Below are 19578 nucleotides of genomic sequence, written 5' to 3'. Positions count from 1 at the left end.
CAAAACATCTGCCCAACCCTCTCAGATCAATTAGCTAAGCAGACAGTGGTTTACAGTGAGAAAGATCCCATTCAGAGCTAAAGGTGGGGAACACTCAGGGAAGGCACAAGAGCAGCGAGTGCTGCCAAGGCCAGGCCTGGCTCTTACGCTCTGCAGGGTCCTGGAGAAGCGGGTGCAGGAGGGCTCTGGGGGTGCCATGGTACAGCCGCAACCTGGAAGACAGGACCCAGAGAACACTCGTCAGCCACATGCACACTTCTCAGAAGGAAACCACATGGAGGCCTCGGCCACCACCACGCCCACCAGAGCTTTCTAAACGCCACCAGTCCCATCCTCTGTGGAAGGAAGAGGCAGCTGAGGCCAGCAGCAGCTCCCCAAGCCCTTGGTGCTCATGATCAAGCATGTCTGGCACACATGCAGCCCCAAACCAAGGCAGCCTGAGAACCGAGGAGCTTTCCTGGAAAACACCATGGAAATGTATAAAACTCTGAAATGTCTCAAGAAAGACAACATCTGAGGAATTTCCACAGCTGCATGTCTGGAGCAGTGCTTCTCAACCAGCGATGATTCTGCTCCCTAGGGCACATTTGACAATGTCTGGAGACTTTTTTTTCATTTGTCACAACTGGGTCAGGGGGCAGGGAGGGGGTGCCCTGGCATCTAGTGGGTTGCCAGGGATGCTGCTAAACATCCTACAGAACAGAGGACAGCCCCGTGACAGCAAAGAATTATCCATTCAAAAGTCAGTGGTGCCAAGCTTGAGAAACCCTGATTTGGAGTAAACATGTAGGCTTTAACCCTAGTTGAAAGGATGATGTGCCAGCCTATCCACCCGTATGTCCGGCTCCTACACAGAGCCTGGCACGTGGCAGACACTCAGCCAGCACATGCTGAATGAACACCTACTGTCTGCCAGGTACCTGTGAAAACCACATCGCTCAATATTCAAGCAGAACTTACGAGATATGCGTTATCATTACCCCTCATATACAGATGAATAAATCCAGGGCCCAAGAGCTCAAATCGCTTGCCTGAAGTCCCACAGAGAATCAGTGCTAGAGTAGGATTTTGGCCCATATACATCCTACCTCAAATCCATCGCTCGTGGCCAAAGCCAGCCCTTACTCTAGTCTAAAGAACAATTCCTTAAGTCACTTAGAAATGGCAAACCCAGCCAGACGCAGTGGCTCATGTCCGTAATCCCAACACTTTGGGTGGCTGAGGCAAGCAGATCTCTTGAGCCCAGGAGTTCAAGACCAGCCTGAGCAACATAGAGAGACCCCGTGTCTACTAACAATACAAAAATTAGCCAGGCATAGTGGCACACACCTGTAATCCCAGCTACTTGGGAGGGTGACGCACAGGAATTACTTGAGCCTGGAAGCGGAGGTTGCAGTGAGCCAAGATTGCACCATGCACTACAGCCTGGGTGACAGAGCAAGACCCTGTCTCGAAGAGAAAAAAAAAAGGCAAACCCCCAAGCAAGAAACATCCCACACTATGCTATTATGGACACACAACTTTAGATGACAAATGTACGGCTTTCTACTGCCACTATAAGACGAGCAGTTACACCACCATAGAAAGATGCTGGAATTTGGCCAGGTGCAAAACCCCATCTCTACTAAAAGTACAAAAATCAGCCGGGTGTGGTAGCAGCTACATCACTTGAGGTCAGAAGTTCGAGACCAGCCTGGCCAACATGACAAAACCCCATCTCTATAAAAATACAAAAATCAGCTGGGCGTGGCACCTGTAATCCCAGCTACTTGGGAGGCTGAGGCACGAGAATCGCTCGAACCCGGGAGGCAGAGGTTGCAGTGAGCCGAGATTACACCACTGAACTCAAGCCTGGTTGACAGAGTGAGACTCTGTCTCAAAAAAAACGCTGGGCGCGGTGGCTCACACCTGTAATCCTAGCACTTTGAGAGGCCGAGGCGGGCGGATCACGAGGTCAGGAGATCGAGACCATCTGGCTAACATGGTGAAACCCCGTCTCTACTTAAAAAAAAAAAAAAAATTAGCCGGGCATGGTGGCGGGCGCCTGTAGTCCCAGCTACTCGGGAGGCGGAGGCAGGAGAATGGCGTGAACCCGGGAGGCGGAGATTGCAGTAAGCCGAGATCAGGCCACCGCACTCCAGCCTGGGCGACAGAGCGAGACTCCATCTCAAAAAAAAAAAAAAAAAACCGACAGACACTGGCAAACTCCACGGTTGTAGAAACAAGGCAGGTACCTTTTGTCCTGGGAAGCAGAGGTAGGGGAGTTCGGTTGGTTGCTGAAGATCCGAAGAATTCCAAATCCACAGGACGATGTCTGGAGGGTCCCATCCCGTTTCTTGCCCTCAGCGACCACTTCCACCACAGCCACGATATGAGGGTGGTTTAAGGATGTGTGAAAATACAAGGGCTGCAGAACAGAAGCCAGAGGACGGTCTGAGTGATCAGGACACACACAAAGAGGACATGGGTGCTGTCCCCACCCCCAAGACCGCCTTCCTACACGTGCCACAGCATCTGGAACCCTCTACCATGCCCTCATGTGGTGCACCGTGTCTCTGCAGGATGCCAGGGAAGCAGGCACACTGAGGTAACTCCCTCAGACTCGAACATTGGTGTCGGAGCTCTGTATTCCAGAGCACCCAACATCCAGGACATCAGACGTCTGCTGCTTCCACTCCAGGAACTTTCCATCCCCTAGGAATTCCACCACAAGAAACACCAACAGACCCCAGGCCCACTAGAGCAGAAAGGGGCTAGAGCGGCTATGCACCCAACCCTGCAGGGGGACACCAGGTAGGACCACGGTGAGATCAGCCCAAGACATAACACATCCACCACTACAAACACACATGCGTGCTGATCAACTCCCGCTCCCAGCATCGCCTGACACTCAACACAGACAACACACCCTCCCAGTGCTGCTTCGTGCATAACCATTTTGAGTTCCATCTGAACTAACTGTATTTAAACTATTAACAAGAAGAATCCTTGTATTTCTTTAGGTGCTAAGTAATTATCCCCAGTTCAGAGCCCAAAAGACTCAAGCCTTTTTACGCCGAAAATCACCTTGAGATCATTTTATTAAAAGATTTCTCAAGATCTAAGCCAAGTAGATGATATTCAAATTGATCTTAAAAGGTTTTCCACTCACACCTTTCCATTTCCAACATGCAAATGGCCAGCCTCTGCTTCCGCCTTCCTGCCAGGCCCAGGGAGAGGGGGCCTGGGAAGACAGCACAGGAGACTCAAACCCCTCTCCGCATCTCATACAGGCACTCCCACTTGGGAATGAAAGCACCTTCACTCTGCTGCTGCTTTTCTATTGCATTAAATTCAATGCAGTTGTTTTTATTTAAAATTAAGGGGCCTGGGGTGGTGGCTCGCGCCTGTAATCCCAGCCCTTTTGGGAGGTCGAAGCAGGAGGATCACTTGAGCTCGGAGTTCAAGATCACCTGGGCAACATAGCAAAACCCCATCCCCACCAAAAATACAAAAATTAGCCAGGCATGGTGGCACACACCTGTGGTCCCAGCTACTTAGGAGGCTGAGACAGGAGAATCACCTGAGCCTGGGAAGCAGAGGTTGCAGTAAGCCGAGATCACGCCACTGCACTCCAGCCTGGGCAACAGAGTGCAACATTGTCTTTTTTAAAAAAAAAAAAAAAAAAAAAGGAATGCCATAAGCACAGTAGACAGAGATAGAGCCACCGACTGAGTTTGCTAATCAACAGGGAATGCTCATCCCCAGGCATCAGGAGTGGTGCTGAGCCCACACCCCAACACCCCAGCTGGGGGGCAAAGCACAGGTCACCAGCCGAGCACAGAGGCCGCCCCCTCAAGGTAGAAAGAGGTAACGAGAGCCGAGGCTGGTCTTCTGCTCTATGACTTAAACTTGGAATAATCCTGCTATTAACGAGTCATTACCATGGTGTCACCGAGAAAACGTTTACTGTAATCACAGACTGTCAGCCCAGGATAACAGAGAGACGCATTAAAACATCAGCCATGAGATATAAATCGTTATTCTATTATCTTTTATTGCAATATGATGAAATAATGACCACTTACAGCTGACAGGTGGTTGGACTAAGAGAGAATTATGTTTGTTTCCAAGACTCAAGAACTGCTTTTAAAAAGCCCCACCGCAAAGTCGAGTTGGTCATTATCTCACCTTTTCTATTTATACCTGTGCATATCAGTCTTACGAACACTACCCACTTTCTCTATTGGCAATAAAACAAACATTTTCAACTCTGACACAGAGCAACAACAAGCTGCCAGCCTAGAGGTCACCTTGAAATTACTCTACCTGAACCGGGTGGAACCCGCGGCTACGGGCATGTCCCAAGTACAAGTTTATGGCTATGCCTCTCCCTTCTGTTTACCACTAAAAATAATCACTCTGAGGCCAAAAACAACAGCAGCAGCAACAGAGCCCCAGAGCTGCTTGTCTCAGCTGATCCAACCTTAGAATCTGACGAATCCATCTTTAATCAGAAGAGTCGGCCACTCCAAGTGCACTGTGTCTGAAAAGTTCAGATGGTTGTACCAGTACAATTACTGATTGATAAGGACATATGCTCTTTTCCAAAAATCATTTACTGACCCTCCAGTGTGGGAACAGCCCCAAGCTAAAGAATTTATAAGGAACCTGGAAAACATAAGTCAGCTTTCAAGAAGCTCGAGCCTCGAAGGCTTCGTAAAGGACAGATGAGACAGGCACAAAACTACGAGCAACTAAGACGCATGGCTGCACCCCTCAGGTCATCCCGGCAAAGTCACATTCGACCAGGTCACGAGTGCCTGACCACCCCAATTCTCGCCTTACTCAGCCAGGCAGCACCCAGCTGAGGAATACCTGTACACAAGCCCTTCAGTCTAGGGAAACTTAAGGAACGCCACTGCCATACATTTGGAAAGGAACATTCTCTGCATCAACTGAAATTGCACGATTAAAAGGTTAAGTCAAGCCCATCAAATCGCCTGCAGGGGAAGGCCACTGGAGACAGAGGAGACAGGCTCTCTGTCACCCCTGCATCGCAGCTCACTCATCTGCACTGGTCAAGTTTCCTCCTTGACAGCATAAACAGATTAATAAATCATTTAAATGCTCCTGTCGTGATGCTTTCATCTTCAAAACCACAGACACCATTTTGCCTTGGGGCCAAGTTTCCATTTTTCACCCACAGTGATGGAAGTGGAATTGGGCCTCTGCTGATGTGCCTGGATGAAGAGGCTGCAGCCAGGCACCCCCCACAGCACGGCCGCGCGACCCGGCACCTGCATGACATGGGCTCCTCAGACGACGCTGGGCAGCAACGCCGGAGAGGAGCTGAGCAGGAACAGAATGAGTCCCTTCCAAAAAACTGTTTTAATAAGCCTTTAACAGGATATCTTCAGCCAGGCAAATAATGCAGAGACTTCATGTAGTTCCTACCCTCCGGCTCAGACTCACACTGCAGGTTCAGACGGCTTCCCAGACACTACCCCTCAAAGACAGCAGGGATCAGGGGAGCCCGTCGATTTCCACAGCAAAGCATCATGACAGGGACAGGAACAGTCCCCTGCCCCACGAATTATCCAGCCCACAATGTCAGCAGTGCCAAGGTCGAGAAACTCTCATTTGGAGTAAAAATGTAAACTTTAATCCTGGCTGAAACGATAATACACCATCTTATCCATCTCTGCACGTCCAGCTCCTAAACACAGCCTGGCACGCAGAAGACCCTTAACCGACGTATGTTGAATAAAAACTATTGCCCAGTGGGTCCCTGCTTATGGAAAAGCACATGACTTAATACTCCAGCAGCACTTAGGGGACGCAAACTCCTATCTCTCATGAGCAAATAAATGAAGTCAGGAGGAGTTTTTTTTCTTGCAAATTAATTTCTTTTTTTTTCCACAGGTTTTTGGGGAACAGGTATTTGGTTACGTGAGGAAGTTCTTTAGCGGTGATCTGTGAGATTATGGTGAACCCATCACCCGAGCAGTAAACACTGAACCCAATTTGTAGGGTATTTTTTGTTCATCTGTTTGTTTGTTTTTGAGACAGAGTCTTGCCCTATCACCCAGGCTGGAGTGCAGTGGCGTGAATCTCGGCTCACTGCAACCTCCACCCCCCAAGCTCAGGCCATTCTCTAGCCTCAGCCTCCCAAGTAGCTGGGATTATGGGTGTGTGCCACCACGCCCAGCTACTTTTTATATGTTTAGTAGAGACAGGGTTTCACCCTGTTGGCCAGGCTGGTCTCAAATTCCTGACCTCAAGTGATCCACCCGTCTCAGCCTCCCAAAGTGCTGGGATTACAGGCATGAGCCACTGCACCTGGCCTCAATCTGTAGTCTTTTATCCCTCACCCTCTAGGATCAAGGAGTTTAAATCACTTGCCTGAAGTCCCACAGGGATCAGTGATGAACCAGGATGCTAACCCATCCTACCTCAACTCCAACGCCCACGGCGAAAGCCAGTTCTCCCTCTGATCCAAAGAGCAACTCCTTGGCTTACTTAGAAAAGTAAGTGAGCAGCATGATTACAACCCAAAGCAGGACATATCCAACCCCAGCTCTACCAAAATAAAAAAAATTGAGCTGGGTGCAGTAGTGCATGCCTGTAGTCCCAGCTACTTGGGAGGCTGAGGAGGGAGGATCACTTGAGCCCAGGAGTCCAAGGCTGCAATGAACTAGGACTATACCATTGCACTCCAGCCTGGGCAACACAGTGAGACCCCATCTCTTAAAAAAGGAAAAGAAAGTGCTACGAACACACAACAACAAAACTGACAAACTTACAGCTTTCTATTGTCCCCAAATGACTGGCAGTTCAATCACTGCATAATTAAACCCTGGAAACATCACAGAGACCAATCATTTCTCCTTCTAAAAACCATTTTCTTTCATCTTCATTTCAGGTTCCAAGACCACGGCAGTGGTTTCCATTGTGCCAGAGAGGAAATCAGCTCTCCCCAGCTGCAGACAGACAGGCACACAGGGCCTGAGTTGGCCTCCCAGAGCCATGGAGCCTCCCTCTGTGGAAGCAGCTCGCTGAGACACGAAGCTGGCTTCTTGCTTTTGTTGTGATGATGTTCAGGACGTGCCTGCCCTCTGCCGAGCAACAGCAAGAGCACAGGAGCAGCAGCCGGGCTCGCAGCCAGTGCTTCCTGTAAGCTCCAGAGCCAGGCCAAAGAATCCAGGCACTGGAAGGGCTCGCAGGAGTTTCACGTGGGTTACACTGATATTCCTTGACGGCATCCGCTTTTCGACGGGAAATCATAGCGCACTCATTGCTCCGACGAGTAAGAGCCACTCAAGAGGGGCTTTCTCATGGCTGTGATGACGGGAAGGGGCACAACCCAATTACCTGCGTCCCTCTGCCAGGGCAGGTGACTGCCCTGCTGCTTTGGTGACACTGGGGCTGGTGGGCTCTGGGAGGAAAGATTCCCCTGATGGGGGTTTAGGCTGTTGCTGGAGAACCACCAGGATTCCTGCCCAGTAACTCCCCTCGAATAAATAAAGGAGGGAAAAGAAGCCCATCACCCAATGCCGGCCACAGTCATTGAGGAAAGAATCCAAGGGAAAAGTATGTCCACCTCAAAAAGAAAACCGAGAAACTGCACAGGACCGGGGCCTCCAGGATTATTTTTTAAAAGACACTTTCTTAGAAGTTGAATGAATGATTCGCTGGCTCAGAGGAAGTGAAAGGCAATTCCTCTCCACCAGGAAAGGTCTCAGAGAACATGGAATTCTGAGCTCAGAGCTGAGAGGTATCTTGGGACTGCTCTCCTGCATAAGGGCCCAATGTAAATAATTCATCATTTGCAAACAAAACAAAACAAAACAAAACACCCAGCTCTGGATCAAGACAAGCCTTCTGTGTTCCAAGTCTTTTTCAGGACATTGTTGTTTGCAAAGTCATGCCACAGTCCCTTCTCTCGGGGTCATGTGTGACACGGGCACTCCACAAAACCCGAGCATGCAGGGTCCATGCGTTACCATGTGGCGGCTGGACAGCCATGGGCGCTCCAAATGCAGTCCCCTGCTACCGGCAGCTCACCAACCCCAAAGCAGATCCCCCCAACCCACTGCTAATAGGCAAAGACCAGAAAAACCCAGACAATTAGTAAAACCAAACCAGAGAAAGATTTTTGCCAAGTCTCAGAATCACCCCTGAAAAGGGCAAAGGGTGTTTTATGAACCTCTATTTCCACGGGGGCATAGACAGAGCAATCAGCAGACAGTGTGCAAACATGCTGCCACACCCTCATGCCCATGAATGCCCACTCCTGGGAGCACTCGGTGCTTCATCCACACTTGTGAGCAGATACTGTGTACATGGATGCGCACACACATTTGCACACACAATTAAATAAGTTAACTAGTTAACTAAGCTGGGACAAAATCTTTACTCTGTATGAGAATGCCAAGGAGATGGAGGAAACTGCCTGGCACAGAACACGCTGCTCAACAGCTTGGCAGGAGGGATTCATTCCTGGGGCATCACTGGCCTCTGCTGCCCGCACAGGGCATAGCAGCTGCAGACAGCAGGCTCCGCAGACAGCGCGAGGGCTTCAGCATCACCCTCACAGCTCAAAGTGCTCTGGCCACCCCCCACTGTCCTTGCTGCATTCCCTTCTTCAGCGACTCCAAGTCCAAGGGTACAGATTTTCCAGAGGCTTTAAGGGCTGTGTTCCACTAGTCCCCCGGGCCCATCCCCAGCCTCAACAAGAGACGCACCCAGATGACAGGCCAAGGCTGAGCCGCGTGGCTCCCACGGTCAGCTGCCCTTGGAGCCACCAGCACAGGTATTCCAGACTCCGAAAAGCCACCAGCTCCTAGTCTCCCTAACACATCTGAATCGTGAACTACACAGGCGGCAGGACACGCAGCTGCCAGGATGTGCTGAAATGCAAGTGCTGCCCAACTTCAGCTGCAACGGAAGCCCTCAGGGTGCACGAATGTAATCCCGAGAAAGGCAGAGAGACGCATCCATTCCGAAGACTGCCCTACCACGCGACTGGAATTCTACGGGGATCAGGATTCTGCAGCCCAGAGAGAGAGTAGGGAGATGGAAACCCCCGCTTCAGGCCTGTGCAGCGCAGATCCTTAGGAAGGTCCAAAGCCTCTCTAAATGGAGAGCTGAAGTCAGAGGGGGTGAGGGAGGAGGAGGGAACTGTCCCTGGCACCTCGTGACTGCAAGGCGTCCCTGGTTTCAGAGCATACTCCATCCCTCAGCATTCTACAGAACATTTCAGAACAAAAGGCAGGGCTCCTCAGAAGCAGGAGGTCACGGAGGCCACAGCAGGTGGTGCCGTCAGATGCACAGGGTCGTCACTTCCGCCCCCACTTGCCACCTGGGAATAAGCTGGTAGTTATTCCATCTCCACGCACCTCAGTGTCCTCCTCTTTAAAATGAGTACACAGGATCCTGAACTGCACAGCAGGATGACAGGCATGAAATGACGGCATGCTTCTGAGACGATGCCCGGCCACAGGAAGAGCCCCCCGGTAAAGGATGGCTACCTTCACCACCCGCCACACGGCTGTCACAGCACCAGGTTTCAGGGGGCTCACTGTGCGCACCTGACGAAGCTAAAGCTAAGCAGCCCTATCCCCAGCAATTGGCCCAGCATCGCCACCACCGGGAACTCACAGCGAGGGGACCCCCTGCCTGTGCGGAAACAGCACTCTAAGGGCTCACCCGCAGTCACACATGTGATTTACAACATGAAACCTTTTCTGACACAGCTGGCCAGACAGCCCTCTAAGAGGTATTTGCATAAGCTGTTTCACAACCTTAATGTCAGACACATCTTTAGCTGTCATGACATACACTCTAGCCAGGCTTTTTATTGAAGCTTCCTGACCTCTGAGGTCATTCTCTCCCTCTACTACCCATGGGAGGAAGGGCAAGAGTCAGGACCCATCCATGTCAAGACACACACAATCCAAGCACTGGGTGATGGTGGAGTATGGAGGCCTCCCTTGTCACCCACCTAAAGGATACCCCACGCTTGTGGCCCGAGGCGGAGGTGCTGACTGGCCAGAGCAGGGCCCCACAGAAAAGGCATGCCTGGGCAGTGGTTACCTAGAGTAACATCTCAAAGGACAGCCATCGTCACCCCCACTGCTACTCCTCATACAAACTGTCACAACACCAGGCCTCTTGGGCCTCCTTCTATACCTGAGAAAGATCAAACCAAGACAGATGAGACCCTCTCATCACCTCTGTCGCCTCCACACTGTCCCTGCTGCACACTCAATGTGCTCGGACACTGTCCCTCTCAACTCCCCCCACTCGAGTTCAGCTGTGAAGCAGCAGCCAGGCATGGGAAAGGCCTCCATGACCTCCATGACATCGCCAGCTCTTAAGAGTAAAATGCCAGCGTCCCCAAGAAGACCCTGTAGGACCCAGTCAGAAGGCACGACGGGGCCACCCTGCCAACCCCACCCACTGGCACACCTGGGCTCTCCTCTTGTCCTAAGACCCCCGGCTCTCCCCGCTCTGCTTGAAGCAGCCTCATCCCTGCTTGTCACGGAGCCAGCTTCTTTCTCATCCTGTAGGTCCCAGCTGAAACAGCAGCTTAGCAGAGAGGCCTCCCTCATCATCCACCTAAAGCAGGTCTCTGCGCTCTCCTATTGGTCTCCTCCTAAGAACTTAACTTGCAATTACTCTGTTACCTGCTCGGTGCGTCTCCCCAACAGTCTGCAGTTCTGTTAGGTGAGCGCCACCATCACCCTGAGCCTAGCACAACGCCCTGCAGAGAGAAGATGCTGAATGCAATGCACGCTGTGCAGTGAACCGCAGAGACAGGGCATGCCGGCCCGCAGGGTGGCCAGCCGCAAGACCACCTGAGGGAAAACACACTACTCAACCAGTGCCCACCCACCTGCTGGTCTCAAGACAGAAGGCACAGGTGTGAGTCCAGGCTCTGATACCTGCTACCTACCTGGGCAAGTCACTTTACTAAATCTTAATTTCTCTATACAGGAGGGAGGGAAGAAAGGAGGGAAGGGGAGGGGATACGGGAAAGGGACAGGGAGGGGAAGGAGAGCAAGAAGGGAGAAGTAAGGGAAGAGGGGGGTGAAAGGGGACGGGTGAAAGGGGAGGGAAAGGGAGGGAAGAGGAGAAGGGAGGGAGGACAGGGGAGGGAGGAGGGGAAGGGGGGAAGGAGGAAGGGACAGAGATGGGGGAAAGGGGAAGGGACGGGAGGGGGGCAGGGGGGAGGGGAGGGGAGGGAGTAGTAGTGGCAGCGGCCACAGATGAGGTCAACCATTTCCCAATATTCCCAAGAACTCCAAGGTTCCTTGAGACTAGTCCCCTATGCCCCCGACCCTTCAACCAGAGCAGAGCTCTCTCGTCTGTTTAAGAAAACTGGCTTCCACAAAAGATTTTGTTTGGAAACAAAGTGCCCAGACTGAGCTCTACGCTGCTGGGACCCACAAGTCTGAGACACCCTGTGAGGTCTCGGCAGGGCTCCACTCTCTGGGCTGCCACCCAGGACCCCCCGCACACCCACCCTCCGCCTTGGAGCAGCCCCTGCCTCCATCACCAGGGCCCACCTCATTAAAGACGATCCTGGACGGCGGTCTCTTCGTCGGCTTCACTGTGGTTTTCCACGTCCTCCCGAAGAAGTGCCGGTAGGTGACATCAAAGAAAGACACTCGCAGATGGCATTCAACCTCTGACAGCACCTCCAGCACTCCCTAGGAGACAATGGGGAATTGGCCCTCAAGAGTCTCAGCACCAGGAGCCAGGCGGTCACTGGCAGGCCACGTGGGTGCACACGGGGCCACTCGCTTAGGTATAAGCACCCTGGTTTCCTTATCGGGGGACTACCTCTCTCCCACAGCCACTGGTCTTGGTGGGGTTATAAACCAAAGCACTTGACCCTCCCCTGGCCAATGAGAGACTGCAGTCCCTTGGAACAGACACAGGCTTCTGACTCAGCCAGAGCCCAGGACGCACAAGAGGACATGACCACAGGAGACACGCGCCTGCCAGGATGAGGCCCAGGGCTGCCGGCAGCCAAGAGGTGAGCGAGAACAAGTCCAGGTGACATCACCTGAGACCTGGCTCAAGTCACACCTGAAGCTTATGCTGGCTGTGGATTTGTTGTGTGAGTTAACAAATCACCTCTCATTTAAATCATTTTGGATGGGTTTTTTAATCATTTCCAACCAAATGAGCCCTTCCTGATATAACCAGAAACTCTAAATCCTCAACTTCCCAGATTTTGGGGTGATGTTGGCAAAGGAAAAAGCAGATCTTTGAGAACTGAGAAATCATGGCTGCAAATACAAAACAAAGCAGCCAGAGTGTAGACAGGCAGGACCCTGCCCAGAGCTTTACCACTTACAGCAAGTGTTGCTTTAGCCTTTGCTCTTCTGTGACAGGGTCTTACCTGAGACAGAGTCCTCCACCTTTCTTTCACCCATTCACTTAGCAAACGTTACTTAAACATCTACTCTGCGCATTGACTCTCTGCCAGGCACATTTCCAGGAACGAGGGAAACAACAAGGAACAAAACAGACAAAATCTCTGCCCTTACAGGGCTTACAGGGTGAAGAACGGGGAGAGAGGTGGGTGGGGCGGGGCAGGCTCTCTGACATGACCCTTGAGCTGAGAACAAGGAGGGCATGAGAAGAACCACAGGGGGTTTGGGGAGAGGGAGCCAGGCAGGAGGAGGAGCAAACTCAAAAGTCCTGAGCGGAAGAGAGCACAGGTGCTCCAGGAGCCAGCGAGAAGTGCAGGAACTATATTTAGCTATAGTACCTGTTTTTTGTTTTTGTTTTTAAGAAAAGGGTCTCATCTGTCACCCAGACTGGAGGTCTGGCCACTGCAGGCTCCACCTCCCAGGCTCAAGCAGTCCTCCTGCCTCATCCTGTCAAGCAGCTGGGACCTGGGACCACAGGTGCACTCCACCACACCCAGCTAATTTTTGTACTTTTTGTAGAGAGGGGGTTTTGCCAGGCTGGTCTCGATCTCCTGTCCTCAAGTGATCCGCCCGCCTCGGCCTCCCAAAGTGCTGGGATTACAGGGGTGAGCCACCGTGCCCAGCCTGTGTTTTCTAATTTTCTGTATTACTGATGCTCTGGTATCTGGGGCCTCAGTGACGAGACAGACTGTCCCCCAGAGCCAGTTAATTCCTAGGGTGGCAAATGGCAGGCCTGTCAGAACGTGTCTGACATGAAAACCAACCCGTCCAGAGCCCACACATCCCACTCCCTCCACCTGACTCACACACCCCAGGAGTCCCACCCTCTGCCCTGTTCTCTCAGGGTCAGTGAGCAGATACATCAGGCCATCCCTGCACCTCAGAGACCATGACATGACTCTCCTTGGCCAACACCAAGCCTGTCCAGCTGCTCACCCTCCCTAGTCCAGTCCTCCCACAAAACCATAACCCTCCTGCCTCCTGAACAACCCCGCACCTCCCCAGGTGGCCTGTGGGCATGGCCTGCCCCGTCAACTGGGAGCCCTGAGTAACACACAGAGTCTCAGCTGCAGTCATCTCCTGATCCACTGGCCTCACCACCCCTGAATGGAAACCAATTCTAGCTACGTTCTAAGCAGAAAGCCCACCAGACTGCAGCAGGCTGGGCCAGGGAGGAGAGAAGGAATGAGCGCCAGGCACAGGAGCGTTCAGGCGGCCTCCCAGCGCGAGGAGAAGCAGGGCTTTCGCGCCAATCGTGCAGAGGCCGGGGAGAGATTCTAAGCAGAAATGACACAATCTGATTCGGAATGAAAATTCCCGCAGCTGCCACGCGGGGGCGGGAGTGGAAGCAGGGGCCCATTAGGAGGCTGCTGCCACCAACCAGGCGAGAGAGGGAGGGGCAGGGAGGGTGACAGGAAGCAGGTACACCTGGGCTCTGCTGCTTCGCAGAAGCGGCTGCGTGGTCATGAAGGGACAGAAGCAGGAAGGGCCAGCTGTCTAGGCTGGCCCAGCCCTCCTACATCCAGCACTGGTCCCACATCTCAAGTAAAGCAACCTGGAGGGAGGTGGTGTTATCCATGGGGACCGGGAAGGCAAGCAGAGCAGGTCTGAAGACTCCAAGCCCGGCTCCCATCACCATGCTGCCGGGGCCTGGACCCAGCTCCCATCACCACACTGCCTGCCTCCCTGTCCCTCTTCCTCCTCAGCTCCTCCCGAGCCTGCCTCATCTCTCCCCAGAGCAATCCCCTGGCTTTTCCATGTTGACTGTCTGCCGCCCCATCTAGAATGTGAGCTCTGTGAGGACGTGGGTCTTGAATAAGTGTGTTCCCTGCTCTGTCCCTGGGGTCTAGGCAAAGCTTCTGCACATGCCCCTCCTCACCCGGGACTGCCCGGGTTCCCCCAGCTAGGCCGCCTCCTCCTCTCCTGCACTCTCAGGAGGCCATCCTCAGGCAGGATCCCGTGGCTCCCAGAACCGTCGCTGGCTGGGACTTCTTTCCAGAATGCCACCTCTACGCTACTCACACCCAGCCTGTTCAAACAAGAATCCACTGAGAGCTCCTGAAGGCACAGTAAAGGACAGAGTCAACCCTGTCATCTGCACAGCTCCAAACGTCGTGGTGCCCAACGAATATCAAACTGCACTGAAATACCTACCCCAAAATAAAGAAATGTAATCAATGATCATGGTAAAATTAAACTAAACAAAAAAAGTAACTGGGACAGTATGAGAAATATACTAAAACCATTAACAAAGTGCCCTGAATTCAAAACAAGCATGTAATATTCTTCAGCCAACACCTTTCACAGGGAAGAAAGCTTTGGCCATTATCTAAAGCTATTAATTCTCAAAACAACTAAAATTATACAAACTTGTAAGACTATCTACACCAAATCTTTGTATCATCTATTTCCAAACTCTATTTATAGAATTTATATAAATTCTATTTATCGTTTTTTAAACACTGCATTTTGATTGATCTTCGTATATAAAACCAACATTGCATTCCTGCAATAAGCCCCACTTGATCCTAATACTCCATCATTTATACATATTGCTGGCTTTGTTGTCCTAATAGTTTCAGGGCTGCTGCGTTAATATTCATGAGGGATACCAGCCTGTACTTTTTTGTAGTGCCCTTGACTGGGTATCAGAATTATGGTGGCCTCAAAAAATGAGCCAGGAAGTATTCCCTCCTCCTCTGTTTTCTGAGCTTGTCTAGAATTCGTCTTACTTCTTCCTTTAGTATCTGATAAAATTAAACATTATATTTTTAATCTCTATAGCATATGTTATCATGATGCTTCTTTCATTTTAATACTGGTAGCCTGTGTTTTCTTTTTCTTTTTTTTTTTTTTTTTTGTCTTGATCAATTTTATCAATCTTTTCAGAGAAACAACTTCTAGCTTGGCTGATTTTCTCCATTACTTGTCCTTTATTAATTTCTGCTCATATACGATCATGAGTAACATAATGACATTTCGATCAGCAACAGATTGTATGTATGACAGGCCCCTTAAGGTTGTAATACTATATTTTTACTGTGTTTTCCATGTTTGATATACCGTTGTGTTACAATTGCCAACAGTATTCAGTAACGTGCCAGACAGGTTTGTAGCCTAGAAGCACTAGGCTATACCATGGAGCCTGGGTGTGAGGCGGGCTTCACCATCTAGGTTTGTGTAAGTACATCCTATGATGTTTGCACAATGAGGGACAAAATTGCCTAACAACGCCATTTCTCAGAATGTATCCCCATTGTCAAGCAACCATGCATAACTGGATTTACCATTTCCTTTCTTCTAGTTACTTTGTATGTAATTTGTTCCTTTATTTAGGTTGTTAAGGAGGAAGCAGAGGTCACTGATTTTATACCTTCTTCTTTTCTAATATAGTCATGTAAAGCTATACGTTTCCCTCAAAGAACTGTATTAGCTATATCCTACACATCTGTATATTTTCTTCCATTATTCAGTTCAAATTATTTTCTAATTTCCCTATTAATTGTTCTTTGATCCGGTATGTTAATTTCCTACTATTTGAGGATTTTCTAGATCTCATATTATTTATTTATAACTTAAAAGCACAGTAGTCAATAAACATACTCTATAATTTGGGTCCTTTGAAATTTATTGAGACATTTTAATGGCCCAGCAGAGGGTCTATCTTGATGACTGTTCCATATAAACTTGGGAAGAACGTGTACTCTAGCTTTGTTGGGAGTGGTGTTTAAGAGATGACAAGGTGATTGACGGTATACTTGGGAAGAACGTGTACTCTAGCTTTCTTGGGAGTAGCATTTAAGAGATGACAAGGTGATTGACAGTATTCATCAGAGCTTCCAAATCCTCAGGAGTTTTTTGATCTATTTGTTTCTTCAATAATTGAGAGAAGAGTTAAAAGTCTCCAACCATGATTATGAATCTGAATATAGTTCCCTTTAGTTCTGTCCAATTTTGCTCTTTTGTACAAAAGAGTTATCAGAGCAGACCTGACTATTATGCTTTGAAAAACCAGCTTAGAAGTCTGGCCTTTTGCTGGAGTCTGGGAACTCAGATTTCAGGAGAGTTCCTACCACGTAACTGGTAAGAGGGGCTCACTGTGCCTAACCCGTTGATGTACTGTGGCTTATGCTAAACACGTGTTTCCCTTCTGAGAGTCTGGAATTTTGGACGTTACACAACATCTCACGTGTGCTGTTACGATTCATGGCTGGAGGAATCAAACGCATCCTATGTGATTCAACTGAGAGGACTCTTGGAAGTTTGTACCCTCTTCCCTCCGACATCCCCCATATGCCTCCTCCCTTTGCTGACCTTGCTCTGTATCCTTCTGCTTCCATAAACCTTAGCTGAGAGTACGACTACATGCTGAGTCATGCGAGTCCTCTTAGAGACTCTTCAAACCTGGGAGGTGGTCTTGGCAGCCCAATGCACACACATTTAGGGATTGTTACGTTTCCTTGAAGATCACTGTCTTTATGAAGTGCCCCTTTATTTCTGGGAATATTCTTCACCTTGAAATCTACTTTTTATGCTACTAGCACAGATGCAAAGCTTTCTTTGCTTAGTATGTACATGGTTTATATTTTTTCACCCTTGTACTTGCAACCTGTTTATGTCTTTATGCTTAAAGTGCACTTTTTTGTAAACAACATTTAATTGGGTTTTAAATAACTTTTAACATATGACTTTGGATCAGGAATTCCACTTCTAGGTATCATTCTGACATTATCTGTACATGAAATAAAATGAGGTTATTCACTGTAGCAGTGTCTGTGACAGCAAATGACTGGGAAAAGTCTAAATGTTCATCAATCAGGGCCTCGCTCAATAAATGATGGCTCGGCTGGGCGCAGTAGCTCATGCCTGTAATCCCAGCACTTTGGGAGGCCCAGGCGGGCGAATCACGAGGTCAGGAGATCGAAACCATCCTAGCTAACACGGTGAAAGACCATCTCTACTAAAAATACAAAAACTTAGCCAGGTGTGGTGGCGGGCGCCTGTAGTCCCAGCTACTCAGGAGGCTGAGGCAGAAGAATGGCGTGAACCCGGGAGGCGGAGCTTGCAGTGAGCTGAGATCGCACCACTGCACTACAGCCTGGGCAACACAGCAAGATTCTTTCTCTAAATAAATAAATAAATAAAGGCTCATTCATACAAAGAAATACCATGTAGTCTTCAGAAATAACAAGAAAATTTTCTTCACGTAATAACATGAATGATCGATAAGACATACCGCCTGAATTTTTTTGAAAAGCAAGGTATAGGGCCGGGCATGGGCTACACCTGTAATCCCAGCACTTTGGGAGGCTGAGGCGGGCAGATCACCTGAGCTCAGGAGTTTGAGACCAGCCTGGCCAACATGGTGAAACCCCGATTCTACCAAAAATACAAAAACTTAGCCGGGCGAGGTGGCGCACATTTGCGGTCCCAGCTACCTGGGAGGCTGAGGAAGGAGGATCACCTGAGCTCAGCGGGAGGAGGTTTACAATGAGCTGAGATCACACCACCGCACTACCGCCTGGGTGACAGAGTGAGACCTCATCTCAAAAAAAAAAGAAAGAAAGGTACAGAATGGAATACAGTAAGTACCATTTGCATTTTTAAGAGGAAAAATAAACGCAGGTATATTTACTTGCATTTGCTTAGAATTTATGAAAGTTGTACAATAACACACTGTATCTAGAGGGTGATACACCAGGTGCCTGGGGTCGCCACGGGATGATTCCCTTTTCCTGGGTATCCTTGTCAACTTTGAAATATGTGAATTACCTTTTCACAAATAAAAATAAAATGAAATGGGGAAATAAAATTTCCTTTGCAAACTTCCTAGGAAAGAGGGAAGTGCTATCAACTATCCTGTGAGCTTCTGGAAGGCGGCTGAGCCAGACAAGGAGAGTGGCATCCCAGCTAAAGACATCGCCCTGGGCTGCTGGCTCCACTCTTCCTTAGCAGGTTCTGCTGCTCTTCTATAAAATGGGAGTAAGGTGGTGGCAGCTTCACAGAGCTGCTCTGAGGATTAAGTGAATTAACACAGTGAAGTGCTGGAAGTAAAGCTGTGAAAGCAGCAGCCACCACAGTACCTACCACAGCGGCAAAGACACAGTAGGTACTCAATCCGAGGGCTTGGAATTGAACGATACAGAACATCAGTGATTTAATAATAGTAAATTAGTCACAGACCCAGGGCTCCAACAACTGAATATATGTGAATATCACTCTCCCAGCTGCAGAGGAAAACGGCCTTGCCAAGCCAAATCCTGTAAAAAGGGTTGACAATGGCAAGACTGATCCTTCTCATGCATCCCCATGGGCCATTGGGCCTCACGAGGACAATCCAATCGTGTGGGTGTCCTATGGGCAGCAGCACAGAAGCACCAGCTTATCCAGCAGGTTCCCCTCCAGCTGAAGGGCACAGATGGATGTGACGCCACCAGGGCCCAGGTCTGAGTGTGCCCAAGGCCGTGGTACATCCAACCACGCACAGAGCTGCCAGAATGCCCGGAGCTCAGCCCTTGCAGTCCTCACTGCCAGGCTGAACGCGGGCCATGCTGAGCCATGCACAAGGCCACCTGGCTCAGAAATAACCCAGGAAACCAGAGTACTTGGGTTTTTAAATTGCTCCACTGTGGGCATAAAGAAACCCTACCCAGTGTCAAAAGTGCTGACCATGTCACTGAATCAGATTCTCTTTGCTGATGGGCCACTTTGCCTCCGAATACTGCCAAGATCCAAGGTAATGGGTATGGTGGTATAAGACGCAAGTGAATAAGTGAAAATCAATACAGATGCTCTTCGACCTATGATGGGATTCCATCCTGATAAACCCCGTTTAAGTTGAAAATATCCTAAGCTCAAATGCATTTAATACACTAACCTACTAAACATCAGAGCTTAGCGTGGCCCAGCTTAAACATGGTCAAAACACTTGCATGGCCTACAGCTGGGCAAAGTCATCTAACACAAATACTTTTTTTTTTTTTTTTTTTTGAGACGGAGTCTCGCTCTGTCACCCAGGCTGGAGTGCAGTGGCGCCATCTTGACTCACTGCAAGCTCCGCCTCCCGCGTTCCCGCCATTCTCCCGCCTCAGCCTCCCAAGTAGCTGGGACTACAGGCACCCGCCACAAAGCCCAGCTAATTTTTTGTATT

At 49.9% G+C, this 19578-nt stretch overlaps 1 protein-coding gene across 12 annotated transcripts in view; it reads right to left on the bottom strand.

Annotated features, from left to right (window-relative positions):
* The window catches only part of NPHP4 (nephrocystin 4), a 142522-nt gene that overhangs the window by 116099 nt on the left and 6845 nt on the right, over positions 1–19578 (bottom strand). For 11 of the 12 annotated variants that reach the window (XR_012089799.1, XM_007980817.3, XM_073007896.1 and 8 more), the window contains 3 exons: positions 11553–11696; positions 2235–2407; positions 148–212 (listed from right to left, as the gene is read on the bottom strand). Coding sequence is in view for 11 of the 12 variants with exons in the window: in XM_007980817.3 (XP_007979008.3) it covers positions 148–212; positions 2235–2407; positions 11553–11696 (382 nt within the window). In the remaining variant the exon portion in view is untranslated. The remainder of the gene's footprint in view (positions 1–147; positions 213–2234; positions 2408–11552; positions 11697–19578) is intronic. The other variant, XM_073007900.1, reaches the window with a different exon arrangement.

This window comes from Chlorocebus sabaeus, chromosome 20 (genome assembly GCF_047675955.1).
Source record: "Chlorocebus sabaeus isolate Y175 chromosome 20, mChlSab1.0.hap1, whole genome shotgun sequence".
Classification (NCBI taxonomy): Eukaryota; Metazoa; Chordata; class Mammalia; order Primates; family Cercopithecidae; genus Chlorocebus; species Chlorocebus sabaeus.
The sequence above is the reverse complement of the archived record's forward strand: the minus strand, read 5'-3'. Positions and strand labels throughout refer to the sequence as shown.